The sequence below is a fragment of the Phocoena sinus genome, chromosome 1 (assembly GCF_008692025.1).
Source record: "Phocoena sinus isolate mPhoSin1 chromosome 1, mPhoSin1.pri, whole genome shotgun sequence".
NCBI lineage: Eukaryota > Metazoa > Chordata > Mammalia > Artiodactyla > Phocoenidae > Phocoena > Phocoena sinus.
In genome coordinates, this window is record NC_045763.1 from 96,988,369 (window position 1) to 97,008,777 (window position 20,409).

Below are 20,409 nucleotides of genomic sequence, written 5' to 3' on the forward strand. Positions count from 1 at the left end.
TGCTAGTGAGAGGGTTAATTTTTTGGTGTCTGCATTTTATCTGAGATCTTTGTATGCCTTGGTAGCTATCTGTCCAGGGTTAGTACATGTGTGGAACAGAGATTCATAGTAATCCAATGCCCTGTGACAAATGGAGCTAAGAGTGTGATGACAGCAAACATTGGTCCATTCATTCAGTCACTTCACACCTCAGTGATCACTCTGCCCTATCACACTGATAGGAGATCCTTTGAGGCCTACATTTTAGGCCTCAAATTTCACATACATTTTAGGCTTAGAGTTGGGGAGACCCTTTGTTTCCTAAATTTCTTACTGGATTTGAAGACATAAGAGGTCATCACACATAAATTCCTACTATAAGCTGATTCCCTACCCCACTCCACCCTCGGTAGAATGAGCAGTTACAGATTCTGGTATCAAGACCCTGAAAAAGACTTTTTTCGTTGTTCCTCCTAACTGAAACGATTTACTATCTCTGAAGCACATTTTTACTTCCTTTCAAACTTTAGTTTTTGCCACACTAATAGGTAAAAGTATATTTCATTATTTTGATTTCTTTTATTATGAGTTAGGAATAACACATTTATTTTTAAGCAAATATGTGTTGATTTTGATTTTTAAGAATCAGAGGTCCATTTTTTGTTTCATTTTAGCACATTGTGTCCCCCATTTCTTGCAGTTTTGGTGTTTTCTCTAGAAAGTCATCTTCATAAGTTTGTGTAATAAGTAAAATACTTTTGGGGTGAAGACCAAGTTTTCTCTGCATTTTTTTTTAATCCTTGGTTGCCTTGAGTCAAACTAGTATTTCAGTCTGTTCCTCCATCTCTCTACTTTGGCAAGATCTTCTGCAGTAGTTCTAATCATTTGATCAGTAGTTTGTTTCAAAATGGTTGCTGTCCTTAAGGCATGATCCAAAGACGAGTTTAAAATCTACAGAGGAAAAGTCCACACGTTTTAGTTACATAAATTTACTACTGCTTCTGTTAATTGGGTTCCCTCATTATTGAACATTGCAAAGTGGAATTTTTGGAGTATTCTGTTTTCCACCCAGTCTATTTCTGTTTTTGAGGCTTGGTTTCCTAGGAAACCAGTCTGAGATGGAATATATTTTGTAGAGAAAGGGACACAAAAAAGACCAACACGTGACTGACGAGCATGAATCAGAGGGTGAAGTCAGCAACCTGCTGGGCTGTTTCCCTGCTGTGGAAAAAGAGATCCGTGACAAAGAAGAAAAGCTCTTGCGGGGAGGGGCATTGAAGGAGATTTAGGGGCCATAACCACTGAGAGGGCACCCAGGGATGCAGCACATGCTGTGGCAGCATTTGAAAGTAACCTGATTGAAAATAGGAATCTACTGATAGCTCTAACCCCAGTGTCCCTGGAACAAACTTGTGAGCGGCATGCCTTCAGGTCTGCGCCGGGGAATCCTGTAGCTGAGGCACCACCCAAAAAACATTTTCTCCAGGAAATATCCCTTGGAACCAATTTAGGAATAATACAAACCATGTGGCTGCTCAGGCTGTCTTTATGTTAGTGCTGAGCACAAGTTGTTTTAGCAGAGCATTTTCTGATGCTCTCATAATAATTTAAAAGCCATCAGTTTTGTGGTCATCAAGACCAAACTTACAAGCTGCAAAGATTCCAGAGTGTTTTTTTCTAAGTCCTCACCTCAGATTCCGTTTCTTCGATACCGGTAAAGTTGCCTGAGAATGTGCTTTCAGAAATCCTGCAGGAGTGGGAATGGGGTGAGGGTGTAGCAAGGTCTGAACTGTAAAAAAGGCAAAAGCACATTGATACTTGTATAAAGTGCCATCCTCAACTCTGTGGTTCAGTAGTGGCTGTGTGTGTGTGGGCGTGGGGGGGAGGCGAGGAGTTTGTTCTCCCTCTGCCCAAGGACACACAACCAAGACACAAACCCAAGAACCCCCCAGTGGCTACATTCATACACACTGCACTGCACTATGGTAGTGAGTAGTGGGGTTCAGACTGAGTGAGTGTGACTCCACACAGCCTGAACTCTGGCCACTCAGCTACACTGTCGATTCTGCCTCCTAAGTAGCTCTTGAATACTAGACTTCTCTCTTTCCTTTTCTACCACCCTTGGCTAAGCTGCCATCATTCCACCTGGATTACTGTACTAGCCTCTTACTTGGTCTCTGTGCTCCAATCCTTGACTCCTCTAATCCATTCCCTCTCCCTTAGTAGTTAGAGTGATTTTTAAAACACTGGAAAACTTTAAAAAAACACTCTGGTTAAAAAATCTCATTGGCTTCCCATTATACCTAAGAGTCTGAAATCCTTCATGCAGCTGACAAGCCCCTGCACAGCCTGGCCCTGCTCATCTCACTGCCCCATCTTTCCCCCACCGCCTCTCCCTCTTTTAGGCTCCAGCTACATTGTTCCTGAACTTGCCAAGGGCTTTTCCACACCAGAAGGCTCTCTTAGACTGGCATGTTCTTCTCTCTTACTCCCCCATCCCCTTGCTACTTCACTCATACTTATCCTTTGGAAGTCAGCTTCCCTAAACCCCCAAATTAGGTAATAGCACTCTGTATGCCCCCTTTTCCTCTACCAAAAAAGTAAGGGCAGGGACAGAAGTTGACTTTGTCACTGTGTCCTCAGCACCTGCGCAGTGTCCTGCTATTGACACTCAAGTATTTGTTGAATGAATAACTGAATGATTGAAATATTAGCCAGACTTAGGTTTGAATCCTGGCTTTACTCCTTATGATCTAGGTGATCTTGGGCAGGTGATCTAATGCACTAAGTGTATTGCATGCATGCAAACGATGGGTAGCCATTTTGTTAATCATACTTACTCTCCTGGTATGAGTTCACATTCATCATGAGAGGATTTTGAATTTGCACTCTGGAAACAGATCCATTTTAGTTTTGAATGAGCTGAAAAATGTTAGCTGTGATCAGATTCAGAGCATCAAAAATGATCTCCAAATGGTGGATATATGGGTATCATTCCCTGAACTTTTCTATATGAATGAAATCTTTCATAAAATTTTACTAAGTAAATAAAACTAGGGAACATGGAAAATAGCCATCGAGTATTCTGAATTCAAGAAAAGAAATTCAACATTTAAAAGGAGTTTTATTAGCAGACAAGAGACCAGGACTCTAGGTTCCCTTGGTGCTAGCTGTGTGACCTGGGCATGTCTACGGGCTCAACTTCTTCATCTGGCAAATGGAGGGATAATATTTTCCAAGAGTTTGAACTGAGTGGATTTCTGAAGTCCTCTCCACTTTAGGAGCAAGGATTCTAGGAGTCAGAAACTAAATTATGTTACTAAGACAATTCCAGAAAATAGAGACTAAACAGAGAAGATAAATGTCACCATGGAAGACAAGAAGAACACCAGGGGAAGGAAGAGAAGAAAGTCAGTAGCCAACAAATCTGCCTTCTCTGTCGCTGAGGCTCTCTTCTCCCCCTTCTCTTGCCTCTCCTCCTCTCTTCTCTATCTTCCCCTCTTTCTCCTTCATTCTCCTGTCATATCCACTGGTCTCTAGTAGCTTGGCTTCACTCCCCCTCAGGAGGGTCCTATTTGACAAAGGAACAGGGAGAGACACAGAAGGCAGGGCAGAAGTCAGAAAGTCCAAATTTAGTCATGCTGTACCCAGACTTAAGTCATGACGAACAGAGGCACTAATGAGCTCAGTCTTAACCCCTTGCTCACCTCCAAATATAGTTGTGGATTTTATTTGAAACATAGAAATTCAGAGTTGGAAAGGGTCATAGGGTCATCTGGTCCAGTTCTCATAGTCTACAGATTACAACATCCTGACAAAGTACATTGTCTCTCAGTCTACGGGTGGGACTCACGACCTCCTGCAATAGCCCGCTCCATTTTCTGTCCGTTCTGGAGGTTCCTGTCTAACACCGAGCAAAAGCTTCCCTGGGACTTCTACCCTCTTGGCCACTATATGTTTACTAATGGAGTTCAAGATCACATTTCAAGTGACTCAGTTGCTTTCTTCATTTGTATATTGGAATAAGAGGTCTCGTGGGCTGTAGACCCCAAAACCAAGGCGATAGTAAAGAAATCTGCCTGTTGCTTCTGCAGAGTCTTCTGCAGGGACTGTCGTCTCAACAGAACACATCCAACTGGAAGATCTGGCAGCTGGGGGTGAGTAGGGGAGACATAGCTGAGGTCAGCCAGATAAACACCATTCTTTAGTCTTAGACTTTGGCAGTTGTAAAAGATCAGAAACATTCTCTCTGGTGCCCTGTCCCCAGTGATGGAGAGAAAGCACTCTGAGGGTATGAACTCACCCATGAGGAAAGGATGTCAGAGAACCAGACACAGCTGTCGTTCAGAAGCAAGACAAGGGTGTTCCCTTCCCTCCTTTGTGTTCCCTTAGTACACTCTGTGCTCTTAGCTCTTATCACATTTTTCCATGAACTTTCCTTATTTGGGTAGGAGTTCCTTTCTCTCAATAGGTTGTAAACTCCTTGGGAGGAAGGAGCCATGTTTTTTTGTTTGTTTGTTTTTGCGGTACATGGGCCTCTCACCGTTGTGGCCTCTCCCGCTGCGGAGCAGAGGCTCCGGACACGCAGGCTCAGCGGCCATGGCTCACGGGCCCAGCCGCTCCGTGGCATGTGGGATCTTCCCGGACCGGGGCATGAACCCGTGTCCCCTGCATTGGCAGGCGGACTCTCAACCACTGCGTCACCAGGGAAGCCCAAGGAGCCATGTTTTATTCATCTTTATAAATAAATGTTTGTGGGATTTTACTTAGTTCCAAAGGCAGCAAAATTTTGCATTGAAATTAGCAATATGATGTTTAAGGAGTGTAAAATAGTCTATTTATGTGCTGAATTTTAGTGGGGATAGATCTAAAGCTTTTGCCCCTTCTGAATAATAACAATAGTGGCAGTTATTCAGTCAGTTACTTGTTCAGCAAATATTTATGACTTGTTACCAACTTACACTGGTATAGCACTTAGTAACTTTCAAAGTCCTTTATTGCTAGGATTGCGTATCTCCCAGTCCCAGCCCAGCCTCTTGCCATCCAGGTGTCGGACTGGATGTGCAAGTGTCAGATGAGTGCTAGAGACCTGGCGGCAGACTAAACAGGGCAGGGGCTCCCCATATGGAAGCAGTGGCTGGTATGATGTGGGTCTCCCATGCAGGGAGATTAGGTTGTGTACAAAGATGGGATCTTGGCAGGAGATGTACTTACAAGGTGAAGAATTTTTATTTTCATTTAAATAGCGGAGCTGGGCAAAGGCACTTCTTTTGCTGTGATTAAAGAAATTTTGTCCCGGGGTGTTGAATATGTAATGAAATTCTAAAAAAAAAAGATTAAAAATACAACTCATTGCCTGGGAGCAACAGCTGACCCCATTTATGCCTTGTTTTCTGATGCGGCCCAGTCACTCTCACCTTTAGATAATGCTTTACCGCAGACTCTCTGGGAGTTATGAATCTTAGTGCTGCAGTTCTCACATTTATTACTCTGCAGTCCAGTCCCAGAAGCAGAATAGCAGCTGAGTCCTGTATCAGAACCTGAAAAAGCCCAAGTTACACAAAGGAAGTGTGAGTTTTTTTTATTATAGTCCTAAAATATGCTCTGGAGAGTAGAGCTCTGATCGTGCAAGGTATGCATTAGGCCCCAGAGTGTTCAATTTCCCCAAGGGGAAATTTACCAAGGGGGGTTGCCATCCTAGGGGTGACATTTGGATTCCCCTTATGACAACTGAGAGATGTTTTGATAGATAACAGTTCTGATAGGAAAGTCTTAAGATTTGCCTAGCACATGTAGGTGTTTAGTAAAGGTCCTCTGAATGGATGAATCTGTGAGAATTTCGTCCATTGAATTATCAGACGATCTTGCATTTGTAGTTATTTTTCCAGATTAGCCCTGATACATCCACATTCTCTTCTTAGACCCTGTGGTGGCCAAGAGCTTGTGTTTTGTCATCCAGGCAATTGGAAAGACGGTTTTCCTCACATCACATTCGTAAGTCCATATGGGAACTTGAATCATAGCTTTGCCCTCATCAGTACCACAGAGAGGCTAGCAGTAGAGAGCATGTGTGTCCGGTGCAGGTCTGAGTCTTATTCGGTAGGCTGTGGGCAGTGGAGTTCTCCAGGTTAGGCCAGAGTATGGGAGCGTGGGCCCGGCAGGTGAGCACATCACACCTGGGTGTCCAAGCAGCGTCTTAGCTCCAGGAGAGGCGAGGCTTGGGGACAAAGCTTCTGCCAATGCTACCTGCCTTGCTGCACTCGTGATTACACTCATTTGTAACATTAACTTCCAAAGTGTAAATCACAAATGGAATGAGCTCTAGGGAGGATGTTTTCTTTCCCAAATCTCAGTCAATGGTCATTGAATGCCTTCTAATCCAGAAGTCAAGGAAATTACAAATAGAGGAAAAAGGAGCTACACCCTGGGAAGGTTGTGTTGTACAGGGGAAAGGACATGGGTTCAGATAGGCCTGATTTGCAGCCTGGCTCTGCCACTTATTGGCTATGTTGGTTGACAGTATGTCCACAAATTCTTTAACATGCTTTTCAAAGGATAGAGCCTAATTCCTCTCTCCTTGATTGTGACAACTCACAATTTAGTGACTTGCTTCTAACAAATAGAATAAAGTGGTAACAATGGTGTATAGCTTCCAAAATTAGGTCATAAGAGACATTGAAACTTCCATCTCAGTCTTTCTCTTGGATCACTTGCCTGGGGGAAGCTGGCTGCCCTGTCTTAATGACACTCAAGCAGCCTTTTGGTCCACATGGTGAGGAACTGAGACCTCCTGCCAGTGGCCATGTGTGTGAACAATCTTGGAAGCAGATTCTCTAGCCCTAGTCAAGCCTTCAGATGATGGCAGTATTGGCCAACATCTTGACTGCAGCTTCATGAGAGACCTTGAACCTGAACCACCCAGCTAAATGGCTCCCAAATTCCTGACCTGCAGAAACTATGAGATAGCAAATGTTTGTTGTTTTGAGCCATTAAGGTTTGTGATACATCATTACACAGCAATAAATAACACACCAGGCTCTTTGACCCTGGCAAGTCACTTAATTTCTCCAAGCCTCCATTTACTTATCTATAAAATAAAGATAATAATTCCTACCTTACAGGGGTATTATGATAGCCAAGTGATGTACACTATATGTCAACCGTTCTCAGTTCTTTAATTTCAGAACACTCTTACTTACACTCTTAAAATTGAGAACCCTAAAGAGCTTTTGCTTATTATAGTTTTTATCATATATGAAATTTTTTATACCTGTAGTAAAAATCCACCCTCCCCTTGCATTGGAGAAGAGCTGTCATACAACATTCAGTCAACTGAATGTGGCTTGGTAGAGAGGTATTTATAAATTTCAAGTCATTTTTGCTGTGTAGAATCATTCAGATTTTCCTAAGACTAAATGGGCAGTCTCAAAGATTTTTTTTTTTTTAGAATTTTAAACTGAAGCACTTAAAAAATACTTTGTCATTTAAAAACAGTAATAATCACTTCATGTTCACAAAATAACATTTTTTATGAAAAATAGCTATTTTTGAAAAAAAGTCTGTGAGTAAAATGGCAGTGTTTTACGTTTTGGCAAATTTCTAAAACATCTAGCTTAACGGAAGGCAGCTGGACTTTATAGCTGTATCTCCATTCAGTCTGTTGAAATATTGTTCTTGCACAGAAAAGAGAGGACCTCCCGGCCCCCCGGGGGCCCTCTGACCGCACTTTGAAAATCTCTACTCTGCTCTGGTGTCTGGTATACAGTAAGTGTTCGATCGATTAAACCTACTATTATTATTAGAAAATGTGTCATCTACAGAGAAGAAATAGAACCAAATGTGACATAACAGGAAGAATACTGAGTTGAAGGAAAAAGCAAGCCTGGTTAGCTCTCTGGCCCCCAGCTTCCTGCTGTATAAACTGGGTAGATTAGGCTCGGCCGCTGATTTTCTTCTCAGGAGCTACCTAAGCCAGCAGGCCTCAACTCCACCTCTTCCTCACCCAGGGCAGTCCTGCCAGGGGATGTTTTTCTGCTTAAATTATCTTTGGAGAAGGGCCCCTATGACTAAAACTCATTGGATTCCATGCACTGGTGCTCTCTGGGTCTGCTCCCCACTCTAACTTTCTTTGCTCCTATGAAATGTGTATGGACAAGTCAGCAGCAACTGTCCCGTGGCGGGGGAGCTCCCAAGGTGCAGATTATGGGTCATGCTGGGGGGCTGCCACGCAGAACTGAGGCCGCCTCGTGACTGAGTCACGGAGTCCTGTGACTCCAGGCAGAGACAGGTGTGGGCACTTTCACCCTGCTTGACCACATCTCATTTGAATCAATTCATTATTCTTTACATTTTGCAACAATAATAATAATAACCAACGTGCAACACCCTAGCCTAAGTAAAGCTATTTGACGTGGCACATGGTCTGCTGGCAGTGAGTGGACCCCAAGGAGAGGGATCATGACGACTGGCCCCAGACCCCTCAACTTACCGAGAACTGAGTCTGGGTGCCGTGCCTTGTCTTGAATGGCAACAGGAAACCTTCCACGGTTGATTCCTCTGTGGCCTTTTTTCTCCATTTTTTGCTTCCTAAAAAAGGTGCATAAACTTTTAGTATACTGCTAATAGCGATAGTGAGAGGTCTGGTAAAACTGAAATGTGAAATTTCTTATGTCAGAGCCTGGAATGATGGAGGATGCATGCATGTCATCCTCAACACAGCTATCCCTCTGCCTGCCTGTTTGAGAGCTTCCCCATGAGAAAGTGCACCCAGCACAATTTGGCCTGAAAAGAACATGCATACCAAACATTAAAAGTAAATCTGTTTTGTTTCCCTGAGGATAATATCTAGTCATGATACACATAAACAATATAGAAATTTGAAGTATGGAATTATAAAATTTGGAGTTTAATTCATTGTCTCAAAATCAGTTCTTATCACGGGAAGAAGCTGTACTACATGTCAATACCAGATCACGTGGCTTTGGATCCATAAGCACAAGCTGAGTGATCCGAAAATTCCAGCAAGGTGGATTTTGTCCAGTGTCTACGGGGCTAAAGGCTATGAGAGCATGTGGGGTTAATTTTAGCTGTGCAAGGCCACCAGGGGGCATCAGAAAGATGCCCTTCGATTGTCATTTACCGGGACACTTCCTCCAACTTGTCTGTAGCTTCTGTCTCCCTCCTTCACAGAAATTCTAACTCCTCCAAAGGAATTTTTGTTGATAGCAATTCTTAAGAAAGCTCTAGCTCAGCCCCTAGAATACTATAATAGCCCCTAGGGAACGCTGCTCATTCTTAGCCTGGAGGGCACCGTGCCCAAGACGTCCTGGATGTAGCCCAAGATGTCCTGGATGTAGCCAGTGAGTCAGGAATGAGACTGATTCCCGGGGATGGAGTTTGAGCCTCAGGCCTTGCTTGCAAATATGTGCATGTCCCACTGTGCCTGGGCCTGCTGCTGGTGGAGAGAGGTGCCGTTCTTGGAGTTTGTGAGGCTGGGGGCTGAGAAGCCAGGCCCTTTCCCTCTTCTTGGAAAAATATGCTCTCCTCATGAGTCACATATTTTCTCACACCTCATTTTCTGTCTCCACCCTCCTCCTCTGGGGCATTTGAACATCTGCTCTCCAAAGTGGAAAACTTGGATGGCACTCAAGTGAGTTTAGTCCAACACATGACTTTCTTTTTCTGCCTCTTTTAAACTTCTTTGTGCACTAAAATCTTCTTGCCAAAAACAGTTAAGGGTGGTTCTACTTGAGAAGACAGTTTTTCAACAAGACCAAGTAGCTGAAGTGTACTCTTAAATCCAAAATTCTGCATCAGACATAAAGGGATAAGCATTTTACACGTAGTATATATGTTATTTATCTGCATATATATAAATATCCTTCAAACAGTACGTACATCAGTAGGCTAAATAAAGAACACATCCCATCTGAGAGAGAGCTAATCTTCTAAAAGAGTAAAGAGTATATATAGCCCTCTGTTCAGTTAATTCCTCAGGGATGATATAGTTTACCAAGATTTCAATTTATAAATCATGCATATCGCCACATCACACCCCAGCAGCTGATTTACTGTTAGATCTGATTTTACACTTGGTTGTGTTTTGCCTTCCATCTTGTTCATTATAAAAGAGAAAATGTAGTCTAGAACACCAGTCCCTGTCTTGCTACTTTAGTAGTTCTGTGAGGTCTAGACTACGAATTTGGAAGAGAAATCTTTAGTACCTTGAAAGCTTAATCAAAACTTTTTTTAATGTCAAACTATTTTTATTATACTTACTAAAACCTAAAAAAAAAAGTCAAAACATAGGTTTTTTTTTTTTAATGCCTTTATTATTATTGTTTTTATTATTATTAAAGACTTTTTTTTTTAAGAAGACGTTGGGGGTAGGAGTTTATTAATTAATCAATTTATTTTTGCTGTGTTGGGTCTTCGTTTCCGTGCGAGGGCTTTCTCTAGTTGTGGCAAGCGGGGGCCACTCTTCATCGCGGTGCGCGGGCCTCTCACTATCGCGACCTCTCTTGTTGCGGAGCACAGGCTCCAGACGCGCAGGCTCAGTAGTTGTGGCTCACGGGCCTCGTTGCTCCGCGGCATGTGGGATCCTCCCAGACCAGGGCTCGAACCCGTGTCCCCCGCATTAGCAGGCAGATTCTCAACCACTGCGCCACCAGGGAAGCCCAAAACATAGGTTTTAATTCAATAAAAAAAAAATAGTGGGTCTGGGATGACTCAGGGATTTGGCATCATTTGTGACCTTTGTATTGAAAGGAGAGTCAAAGCTGATGATGGACATGTTGGTTTAAAATAATGGTCCACACCAGATGACACACAGATATTTAACCACAAAACCATGCTGTTTCTTTTTTTAGAGGGCAGAAACTCAATAGGACCCTTATGACAAGTGCCATTCCGTGCTGGCATGCTTTCCAACAGGAAACTTCAGTCTTTCAGACCTTGTCATCTGCCTCTATTAGAATCCATTATGTTCAGGTAATAGTGGTGGCTAAACAGCCCCTCCCTCCTTGCCTCTCCACCTTCCTAAGGTCAATTAGCCAAGCTTTGGCTCCAGTCCACAGTGCCTCTCAAGCTTGGAGGAGGCACCTCTTGCTGACTGATAGAAGCTTCAAATAAATGATTCTGAATCCATGTGGGCTAACAGCTGACCAAAGAGTGTTTCAAAACCATTAAGAATTTCTCCTTAGGATTTCACATCTACAGCTTTTTACCCGATTTACAGCTTGTCACCTCTGGAAGATTTCTTGCTGAGGGATGTGGAGAAGTAAACCCTGGGACACAGGATTAGGCTTGTTTCCGGTGGGATTGGGGGGCAGAGGTGGGACCCAACAGGGTAAGTTTTCATTCATTGTGAGGAGAGAGTAGTGAGGCTGCGAGCTGGTACACAATGGTGTATAATAATCTCCCACGTGGGCAAGGTTCAAAGGGAGCCTAAAGGCCAAACCACTCTCCATACGCTGTGGTCGTGATTCTTAACCAAGAGGCCTATCAGAATCATCTGGGGCAGATTTAAAAGAAAGATACCCAGGCTTCCCTGGTGGCTCAGTGGTTAAGAATCCGCCTGCCAGTGTAGGAGACACGGGTTCGTGCCCTGGTCCGGGAAGATCCCACACGCTGCAGAGCAACTAAGCCCGTGCGCCACAACTACTGAAGCCCGTGCGCCACAACTACTGAAGCCCGCGCGCCTAGAGCCCGTGCTCCGCAACAAGAGAAGCCGCCGCAATGAGAAGCCTATGCACCACAATGAAGAGTAGCCCCTGCTCACCGCAACTAGAGAAAGCCCATGCGCAGCAACGAAGACCCAACGCAGCCAAAACAAACAAACAAATAGATAAATATTAAAAAAAGATTCCCACCAGGGCTTCACCCCGGGGAGGCTGATACAGTAGGTGGGGCTGAGGCATGTGCATTATTTTCAAGTCCCCTGGTAAGGCTGATGCTCTCTGCAGTTGAGAGCCGCTGCTACGGGGATTTGTCAATTGGGAGGGAGACCGGGCTGCGTGTCCAGCCCTGAGAGCTGCGATTCTATAACTCGGCCCGTGGCTGCTTGCACTTGTTCAGTTAGTTGATGCCCATCCTCACTGGAGTTACTATCCCAAGACCGGCTCCCACCCACCCTGGGAATTTAGCAGCTGGAAGCCCTCACCATTCAAGGACCCGGTGGCAGAAGGCACAGCTTGCACCGGTCGTCTCTGCGCTGTCCTGCCTCCCCGAAGCATTGTTAGGCTCCTCCTGCACCACAGAGCACACACAGATGTGGATGCGACCGAGGAAGTGACTCACCCCTCGGCTGCACAGGCACGGCCCAGCCAGCTGCGCGGACCCCGCCAAACTCACCATCTCAGGACTCCTCCACTCTAATTTCTGGCTCAGTGGGGCCTGTGCTGTAACGGCCTGGGGCTTAGAGAAAGAAAGTTTCCACCCTGCCTTGACTTCCTTCCTTCTCCAGACATTTAAAAATCTAGTACAGATGAGAGAATACTCTCCCCACCCTGTTTTCTCTTTCCTTTAGTTTCAAATTACACCAAGCTCCACCAGAGGATGAACCAATTTAAGATGATTTTTAAATCCTTCAATCTGACCACTGGTTAGCAGAATCTAAAAGCCTTTCCAAAGCAATGTATTCAACTATGAATTAAAACAAGGTTTAGGGACTATCTAGAGGCCTAAATGATTGTTTACATGTCGCTGTTTAACACACACACAAAAATCACACTGTGGAACTGGAAAGGCTGACACCACCCTTACTATGGTTTTACCCTTTATGTAAACAGAAAATAAACGTACTTTTCTCACCATTATAAACAATAGTGAGAAATAAGCAGCATTGTACAGACAGCTTTTTCTATATTTTGAATTACTTCCTTAGGAAATGTCTGGGTCGGAGGTTGTGAAAGCGCTTGTGTGATGATACATGTGGCCTAATTGCTTTCCACCAAAGCTGTACGAATTACAGAGCCGCCATCAACGTTGGTGGCTCGTTTGTCTACACCTTCCTCTGCATCAGGAGTTATCCCTTGAAGATGTTCTTGTTAATTTAAAAAGTAGGGGTGGCTCCCTGTGTTAACATTTCCTCTGTTATTAAAGGAGATAAACATTTCCACATATGTTTATTTATTGGTTGTATATCCTGCTTGTGACTTTTAGTTCTAATCTTTTATCCATTAATTTTTTGGAGGGTTTCAGTGTTTTTCTTATTCATAAAAACCACCATTTGTTGATTGCTCCTTGTGCCAAGTACCTCTCATATCACCTCCTTTATCCCTTACCACCATCCTGGCGTGTCGTCCCCATTTTAGTGATGAATAATCTGAGGCTCAGAGAATTTAAGCAGCTCGTCAAGGTCACACAGAGTGAGTGGCAGAGCTGGCATTTGAGCCTTTCCCCATACACTTGTGTCCTTAACCACAGAGCTACTGCTCCTTCGTGCCCTTGTCCGAGCAACTTTGTATGATAAAAATCTTAATCCTGAACAGTGTTTGCTCTTACTATTTTCCAAGTTGTCTGCCTTTCTTAAAAAGATTTACTGTGGTTTCAGTTTTGCAAACATTAGTTGAAATGTTGACATTGTCAAAGAGGTGGTGGAAATGGCCAAGAAACATATGAAAATGGGTAAATTTCACAAATAGTCAAAGCAATACAAATTAACACAATGAGGTATCAGTTTTCATTTATCACTTTAGCAAAGGTTGGAGAGAAAAAGAAAACAGATACCCTGGTTTGGCTCAGGTTGGAAGGCACCTTCACTCCCAGGCACTGTTGTGGGCACCACTTTGCTAAAGGCCAGTTTATCCAAATTTTCACTGTGTATCTTTTGAACCATTAACTGCAATCCTAGGTTTTTATTCAAAGGAACTAATCAACTATGGCCAAAGGTTTGCATATAAAATGATTTTACTGAAGCAGTGTTTCTAATATCAAAGAAGTGGAAAAAACTAAATGTCCATCAATAAGGGATTGGTTTAGTGAATCAGGGTACACCCATACAATGAAATACAATGCAGTCCTTAAAAATGAAGCTGTAGGTTTATTCAATAACTTTTGAGAGGCCCACGATATAATGTTAAATGTAAAAAGCATATCCTAATACATGTATGGGGACTTCCCTGGCGGTCCGGTGGTTAACACTTCACCTTCTAATGCAGGGGGCGCAGGTTCAATCCCTGGTCGGGGAGCTAAGATCCCACATGCCTCTCGGCCAAAAAACCAAAACGTAAAACAGAAGCAATATTGTAACAAATTCAGTAAAGGCTTTAAAAATGGTCCACGTCAAAAATTCTTTAAAAAGCCCCCAATACATGTATGATCCCATTTTTGTAAAAATGTTTATGTGTATCAGAGAAAAAAAAAGACCAGATGTACCCTAAAATATTAGCAATGGCTTTTCTGTCAGTGAAATGTTCCTCTATATACTTTTCTCTATTTTCTGATTTTTTTGCAATAAGCCTGTATCACTTTTATAATTTAAAAAATAATGAGGTTTTTTTTCGCTTCATTTTTCCCCTGTGTTTCCTTTTATTACTTCTGGGCCTTCAGGGAGTATCTCCGCACTTCACAGTTAAGGCAGATTTACATTAGCAGAATGTAGGGGGGGTGCCCTCCGCCTGAACTGGGAGACCTGGGATCCAGTGTCTCCTGTCATTTGCACTGGGCAAATCTCTTCACCTTTCTAAGCTTCCAATTTTTCTTCTGCAAAAAGTCTATGCAAACAGCAAAACTCCAAACCAACAGAATTATTACTGTTTATTGCTTATTATAATTTTGTCATTATTATTTTAGACCCAGGGCTTTTAATCCCAGTATTTCCAATTCCTTTATAATGAAATCATCTCAAAGTGTGGTCCCCAGACCAGCAGCATTGACATCACCTGGGAGCTTGTTAGAAATGCAGAATTGCAGGCTCACCCCAGACCTACTGAATCAAAGCCAGCGTTTCAGTAAGATCTGCAGGTGAGTCCACGGCAGACTGCAGTTGCAGAAGCCCTGATCTAGAACAGGTACCTCAGGCAGGTTTCTCCTGAGTTCTGAAAGAGTGGAGAGGGTTAGCAATACAGGCAGCTCTCACCAGCACTAACACCCAGGGCGCCGGTTAGTATAAGAGCCAAGTGATCTTAATTATGCCAATTTCAGAGTCACGTTCAGCCATACTGGTTGGTTAAAGAGCCAATGCAATGAACTGAGCAGGGCCAGGACGGGGCTGCAGGACGTTACTCCGGAAGCCGAAGACAACCTCATGGTCATTTGATCTGGTTAGTCTAGTTTTTTTTTTTAAAAAAAAAGCAGTTTGAATTTTAGAGTCAGTTCTTGAGCTACCTGGGCGCCCCACTTTGGGGGATTATTTGGGTTTTGTTTAATCTGGTAAAGAGTCACTGGGAATTTAATTTCAGCACTCCTGGGACAGTGGGACCAAGTGACCACTTGCCCTTTTCCCACCCTCCCTCCCCTGGGCGTCTCTACGGAGAGAGGGCCCCCAAGGAAGCCAGGCTTCCGGAGGTGGAAGCGGTGGTCCAAGTCCACGTCTCCCTTCTCGGACCCTCGGGAGGGGCCCGTCGCTGCCCTCTTTGCTGGGCTGTGGGACCAGCCTGTCAAGTTCCTCGGAAGAGGGGGCCTCCTGTGTCTGTGCCGGTGGGGGTGGGGGGGGCGGCGCCCTGTCCCCTCTCACCCACATGGCCCCGGCGCCACGCAGGACGGCCAGGGTGCTCCTTGGGTAACTGGGGAGCCGCATAGAGGGACTTGCCATTAGGGCTGCTGTTGCACAGGAGGTGACTCAAAATGGGTTCTGCATTTCCACACCACCCCTAAGGCACCGTCACATCCTGCCTGGAGTCCCTTTCCCCGGACTCCTCACCTAGCTACCTCATTCCTATCCCCCAGTACTCCATTCAGATCTCACCTCTGACCCTACCCTCCCACTGTGAGTTACTTTTGGTCATATCCCATCACCTAATTGTCACAGTACCTAACACCCAGGTAATGTGCTTACTGTGAGCCAGGCCCTGTTTTAAGTACGTATATTAGCTCATTTAAACATCCTAATAATATCATTAAAATTTCTAAGAAGCTTCCAGGTGAAGCCAATGCTGCTGGTCTGGGGGCCAGCTTTGAGATATTTCATTATAAAGGAATTAGAAATAATGGAATTAAAAACCCCTGAGTCTAAAATGATAATGACAAAATTATAGTAGACATAATAGTTCCGTTGGCTCAGACCTTTACAGTTTGCAAAGACTTTTTGCTAAAGGAATTGGAAGCTTAGGCAGATATTATTATCCTCACTTTATACAGGAGGAAACTGAGGCACAGAGAGGTTATATAACTTTCTTAAGGTCACAAAGCTGATTAATGACAGAGCTCATATTGATATTTGAACCCAGGCAGTCTGGCTTCACAGTCCTAAGGAATGCATTATTACTTGCACCTACATAGCACTTTTAACATTCTGTAATTCCACGTTAATTTTATCTGTTTGTTGTATGTGTCCCTCATGGAAATGTAAGCATCTTGAGGGCAGGTGGTTTGTCTACCTTGTTTATATTGTATCCCCAATACCAAGAAAAGTGCCTAGCATTTAGCAAGAAATATTTACTGAATGAATGGTTAATACTAGAGGTAGACTCTCTTTTCAGGGCTATTTATCACAAAGTTATAGAGTCCTCATCATCTCAAAACAGTTGCTATACACTTGGGGCCAGTTAAGAAGAGCAAACCCAGATCTGAGGGGAGTGCTGAGCAGGAGCCTGGGCTGCCTCGCTAGGCTCACTCACACCATGTTGAAGCTAATTTCGGTTCAGGACTAGAGAGAGAACCAGCTGCGAACCTTGGGGATCATTTGTTAAATCCACAGTGGTGCAGAGTTTACTATACTGAGTACTCACTCTATACCAGGCATTCAGTCAGTTGTTCGGGCTACAAAGATGGGTACAAAGGCACAAGGACAAATGAGACATGATGCTATGGGGGCACAGAGGCTGGGATGAAGAATCCTGCCTGGAGTGGGCGGCTATGCGTCAAGGTTATATAACTAACCTTCAGAGTTAGTGGGCTAACTCTAAAGATGGGCCTTGAATGAATGGGATTTTGCCAGGCAGGTAAGGGTTTTGAGGAGGCAAACATACTTGTTTGGAAGGGCTAACATTTATATAATCTTCAATATCCTGTCCTAAACTCTGACAAAAACCTATTCAAGTTTTGAATAACACCATGGGCTGTGTCTTCAAATACAGTCAATTTAAGGCAATTATCCAGATGATTCCATTTGTCAGAATTTTCATGTATTCTGAAATGTTCTGATAGTTGAGGTTACAAAAAGTACTATAGAAAGACACTGGTAATTGATTTGAATTCCTGGTTTTGCATATGTAGACAATCCAAAAGAATTTAACTTGAGAGAAAGAAAATGTAGAAGTGGACTCATGAGAAATGGTTCTTTCACTGAGTGTGTTATTCTTTATGTAGCAGAAATAGTACAAAACTATTAAGAAGAAAAATTATTTCTTCCAGGCATGGAAGATCTACAAAAAATGTTACTATTCATCCAGAAGAAATAGCTCTTTAGCAGTTCATCAGTTTAAGCTGCATTGTTACATCCTAAACCAATAAGATATTTCAAAAACCAACACTTGAAATAGCTTCTAATTCTTAAAAGCTGGTTCTACTTTAAATAATATGATTCATAGGCCTTTGGAAAGTTAAATTTTCATGAAATGTTAAGATAGAGTTCAGTGATTCCATTAATTAGGATTCTATAAATACATAAAAACCATTTTTCTTGGCATGAAATTAGGCTGTAGGCTGCTATATTACCTCATTTGAGGATGGAGAGGATGTGGATGACAAGTCATCCAGGTTGATTTGAGAACTCACGGGAAGAGAGACAGCTGAAGTATATTTGCCTTTATTAACTTTCTCTTTAAAATCTTCAAGTAGCATCTCCAACGTGAAGATTTCACCTTCTACTTTTCTAGGTAAATATAAACACACAGGCATCTTATTGAGTATGCAGTCAACATTCTAATTAGTAACAACAGTTCTTGAATATAATAACATCGATCTACATTTTTAATGCCGTCTATCTTCAGACAGGAAGGATAATGGACACCTTCCCTGACAGGCATCCTGTTTATAGTTTCACTGCAAAGGCCTGGGCTCTAATACTCAATTTTCTCTTCCAGTTTTATTGAGATATAATTGACATACAGCACTGGACAAGTTTAAGGTATACAACATAATGACGCGACTTACATACAACACGAAACGATTATCACAACAATTTAGTGAACATCCATCATCTCATATAGATAAAATATTAAAGAAATAAGAAAAAAATTTTTTCCTTGTGATGAGAACTCTTAGGATTTACTCTCAACAACTCTCATATATAACGTACAGTAGTGCTAATTATATTTATCATGTTCTATATTTCTAATTCTCATTTTGTTATTCATTAGCTGTGTATCCTTTGGCAAATCACTTAATCTTTCTGTGCCTCCAATGTCTCAACTATAACATGAGATAACAATACTTTGCTTATCTGGATCTGATTATTTTGAAGTCCCTTACAGTTCTAAGAGCTATGATTCTAGGAAAATAGTGATTTATATCAACTGAAAAAGAATGATATGAAAAATCTGAATAACTTAATTAACAAGCTTGATCCATAGGTATATGTACATATAGGTATATGTGTATATATGTACATGCATATATAAATATATATTTTGCCCCCAAAGAATTAATTATCCTCAAATTCATTAAATTTATAAAAAATTATCTCATATTACTCCACAAAGAAAAATCTCAACAAATTCCAAAACATTAAAAATTATACCAGTTCTTTCCCACTAAGATCAGGAACAAGGCAAAAATATTCCTTTTCACCACTCCTATTCAACATTGTACTTGAAGTCCTAGCTAAAGCAACAAGACAAGAAAAGGAAAGAGAAGGTATACACATCGGAAAGGAAGAAATAAAATTGTCTTTCTCCACAGATGACATGATCATCTGTGTAGAAAATTAGAATCAACAAAAAAACTTCTGGAACTAATAAGCAATTATAGTGAGGTTGCAGGGTACAAGGTTAATATATGAAAGTCAATCACTTTCCTATAATCTTTTTTTTTGTGTGTGGTACGTGGGCCTCTCACTGTTGTGGCCTCTCCCGTTGCGGAGCACAGGCTCCAGATGCACAGTTTCAGCGGCCATGGCTCACGGGCCCAGCCGCTCCACAGCATGCAGGATCTTCCCAGACCAGGGCACAAACCCGTGTCCCCTGCATCGGCAGGTGGACTCTCAACCACTGCGCCACCAGGGAAGCCCTCCTATATTCTTTTAATGAACAAGTGGAATTTGAAGTTAAAAACATAGTACCATTTACATTAAGATCAAAAAAACTTAAATATGTAGGTATAAATCTAAAAAAATATGCACAAGGTCTCTATGAAGAAAATTACAAAACTCTGATGAGTGAAATCAAAGGACTAAATAAATGGAGAGATAGTCCATGTTCATGGATAGGAAGATGCAATATTATCAAAATATCTGTTCTTCCCAACTTGATCTATAGATCCAGTGCAAACCTAGTAAAAATCCCAGCAACTTCTTTTGTGGCTATTGACAAACTGACTCTAAAGTTTATATGGGGACTTCCCTGGTGGTCCAGTGGTAAAGAATCTGCCTTCCAATGCAGGGGACTTGGGTTCGATCCCTGGTCAGGGAACTAAGATCCCACATGATGTGGGGCAACTAAGCCCACCACAACTACTGAGCCCACATGCCTCAACTAGAGAGCCCACATGCCACAACTAGAGAGAGAAAACCCACATGCCACAACTAGAGAGAAGCCTGTGCCACAATGAAAGATCCCACATGCCGCAACTAAGACCTGACGCAACCAAGAGAATAAAATAAATGTTTTAAAAAATAAAGTTTATATGGAGAGACCAAAGAGCAGACTAGACAGCCTACAAATAGACCTACATAAAATTAGTCAACTGATATTTGACAAAGGAGTAAAGGTGATACAACGGAACAAAGATAATCTGTTCAGCAAATGGTGCTGGAACAACTGGACATCCATGTGCAAAAAAAAAAATGAATCTAGACACAGACCTTACACTCTTCACAAAAATCAGCCCAAAATGGATCATAGACCGGGAATAGAAGGATCATGTTTATGTATAGAATGAGTTGGGAAATTTTCCCTTTTCTTTTTATGTTCCATAAGAGTTATTTAAAGTCTTTGTTGAACTCACCCATAGTCCAACTTGGATTTGGTACCTTTTGGGGGTTTGACTGTTTACAATCTTTTCTATTTTTGTCTGGTTCTTAGTCTTTCAGATTTCCTACCTCTTTTTGAGTAGAGTTTAATCATTTATATTTTCCTAGAGATTTGTCCATTTCATCTACATTTTAAACTG

The 20,409-nt window shown here is 42.5% G+C and overlaps 1 protein-coding gene across 1 annotated transcript in view; it reads right to left on the minus strand.

The window, feature by feature from the left end:
• Nucleotides 1-770: 770 nt before the first annotated feature.
• Nucleotides 771-20,409, minus strand: part of AKNAD1 (AKNA domain containing 1) — a 33,731-nt gene continuing 14,092 nt past the window's right edge. The window contains 10 exon segments of the mRNA XM_032646295.1: nucleotides 771-930; nucleotides 1,669-1,768; nucleotides 2,820-2,901; nucleotides 5,020-5,301; nucleotides 5,397-5,519; nucleotides 8,468-8,565; nucleotides 12,140-12,225; nucleotides 12,948-13,021; nucleotides 15,656-15,704; nucleotides 17,797-17,953. Coding sequence (XP_032502186.1) covers nucleotides 799-930; nucleotides 1,669-1,768; nucleotides 2,820-2,901; nucleotides 5,020-5,301; nucleotides 5,397-5,519; nucleotides 8,468-8,565; nucleotides 12,140-12,225; nucleotides 12,948-13,021; nucleotides 15,656-15,704; nucleotides 17,797-17,953 — 1,183 coding nt within the window. The 3' untranslated portion in view covers nucleotides 771-798.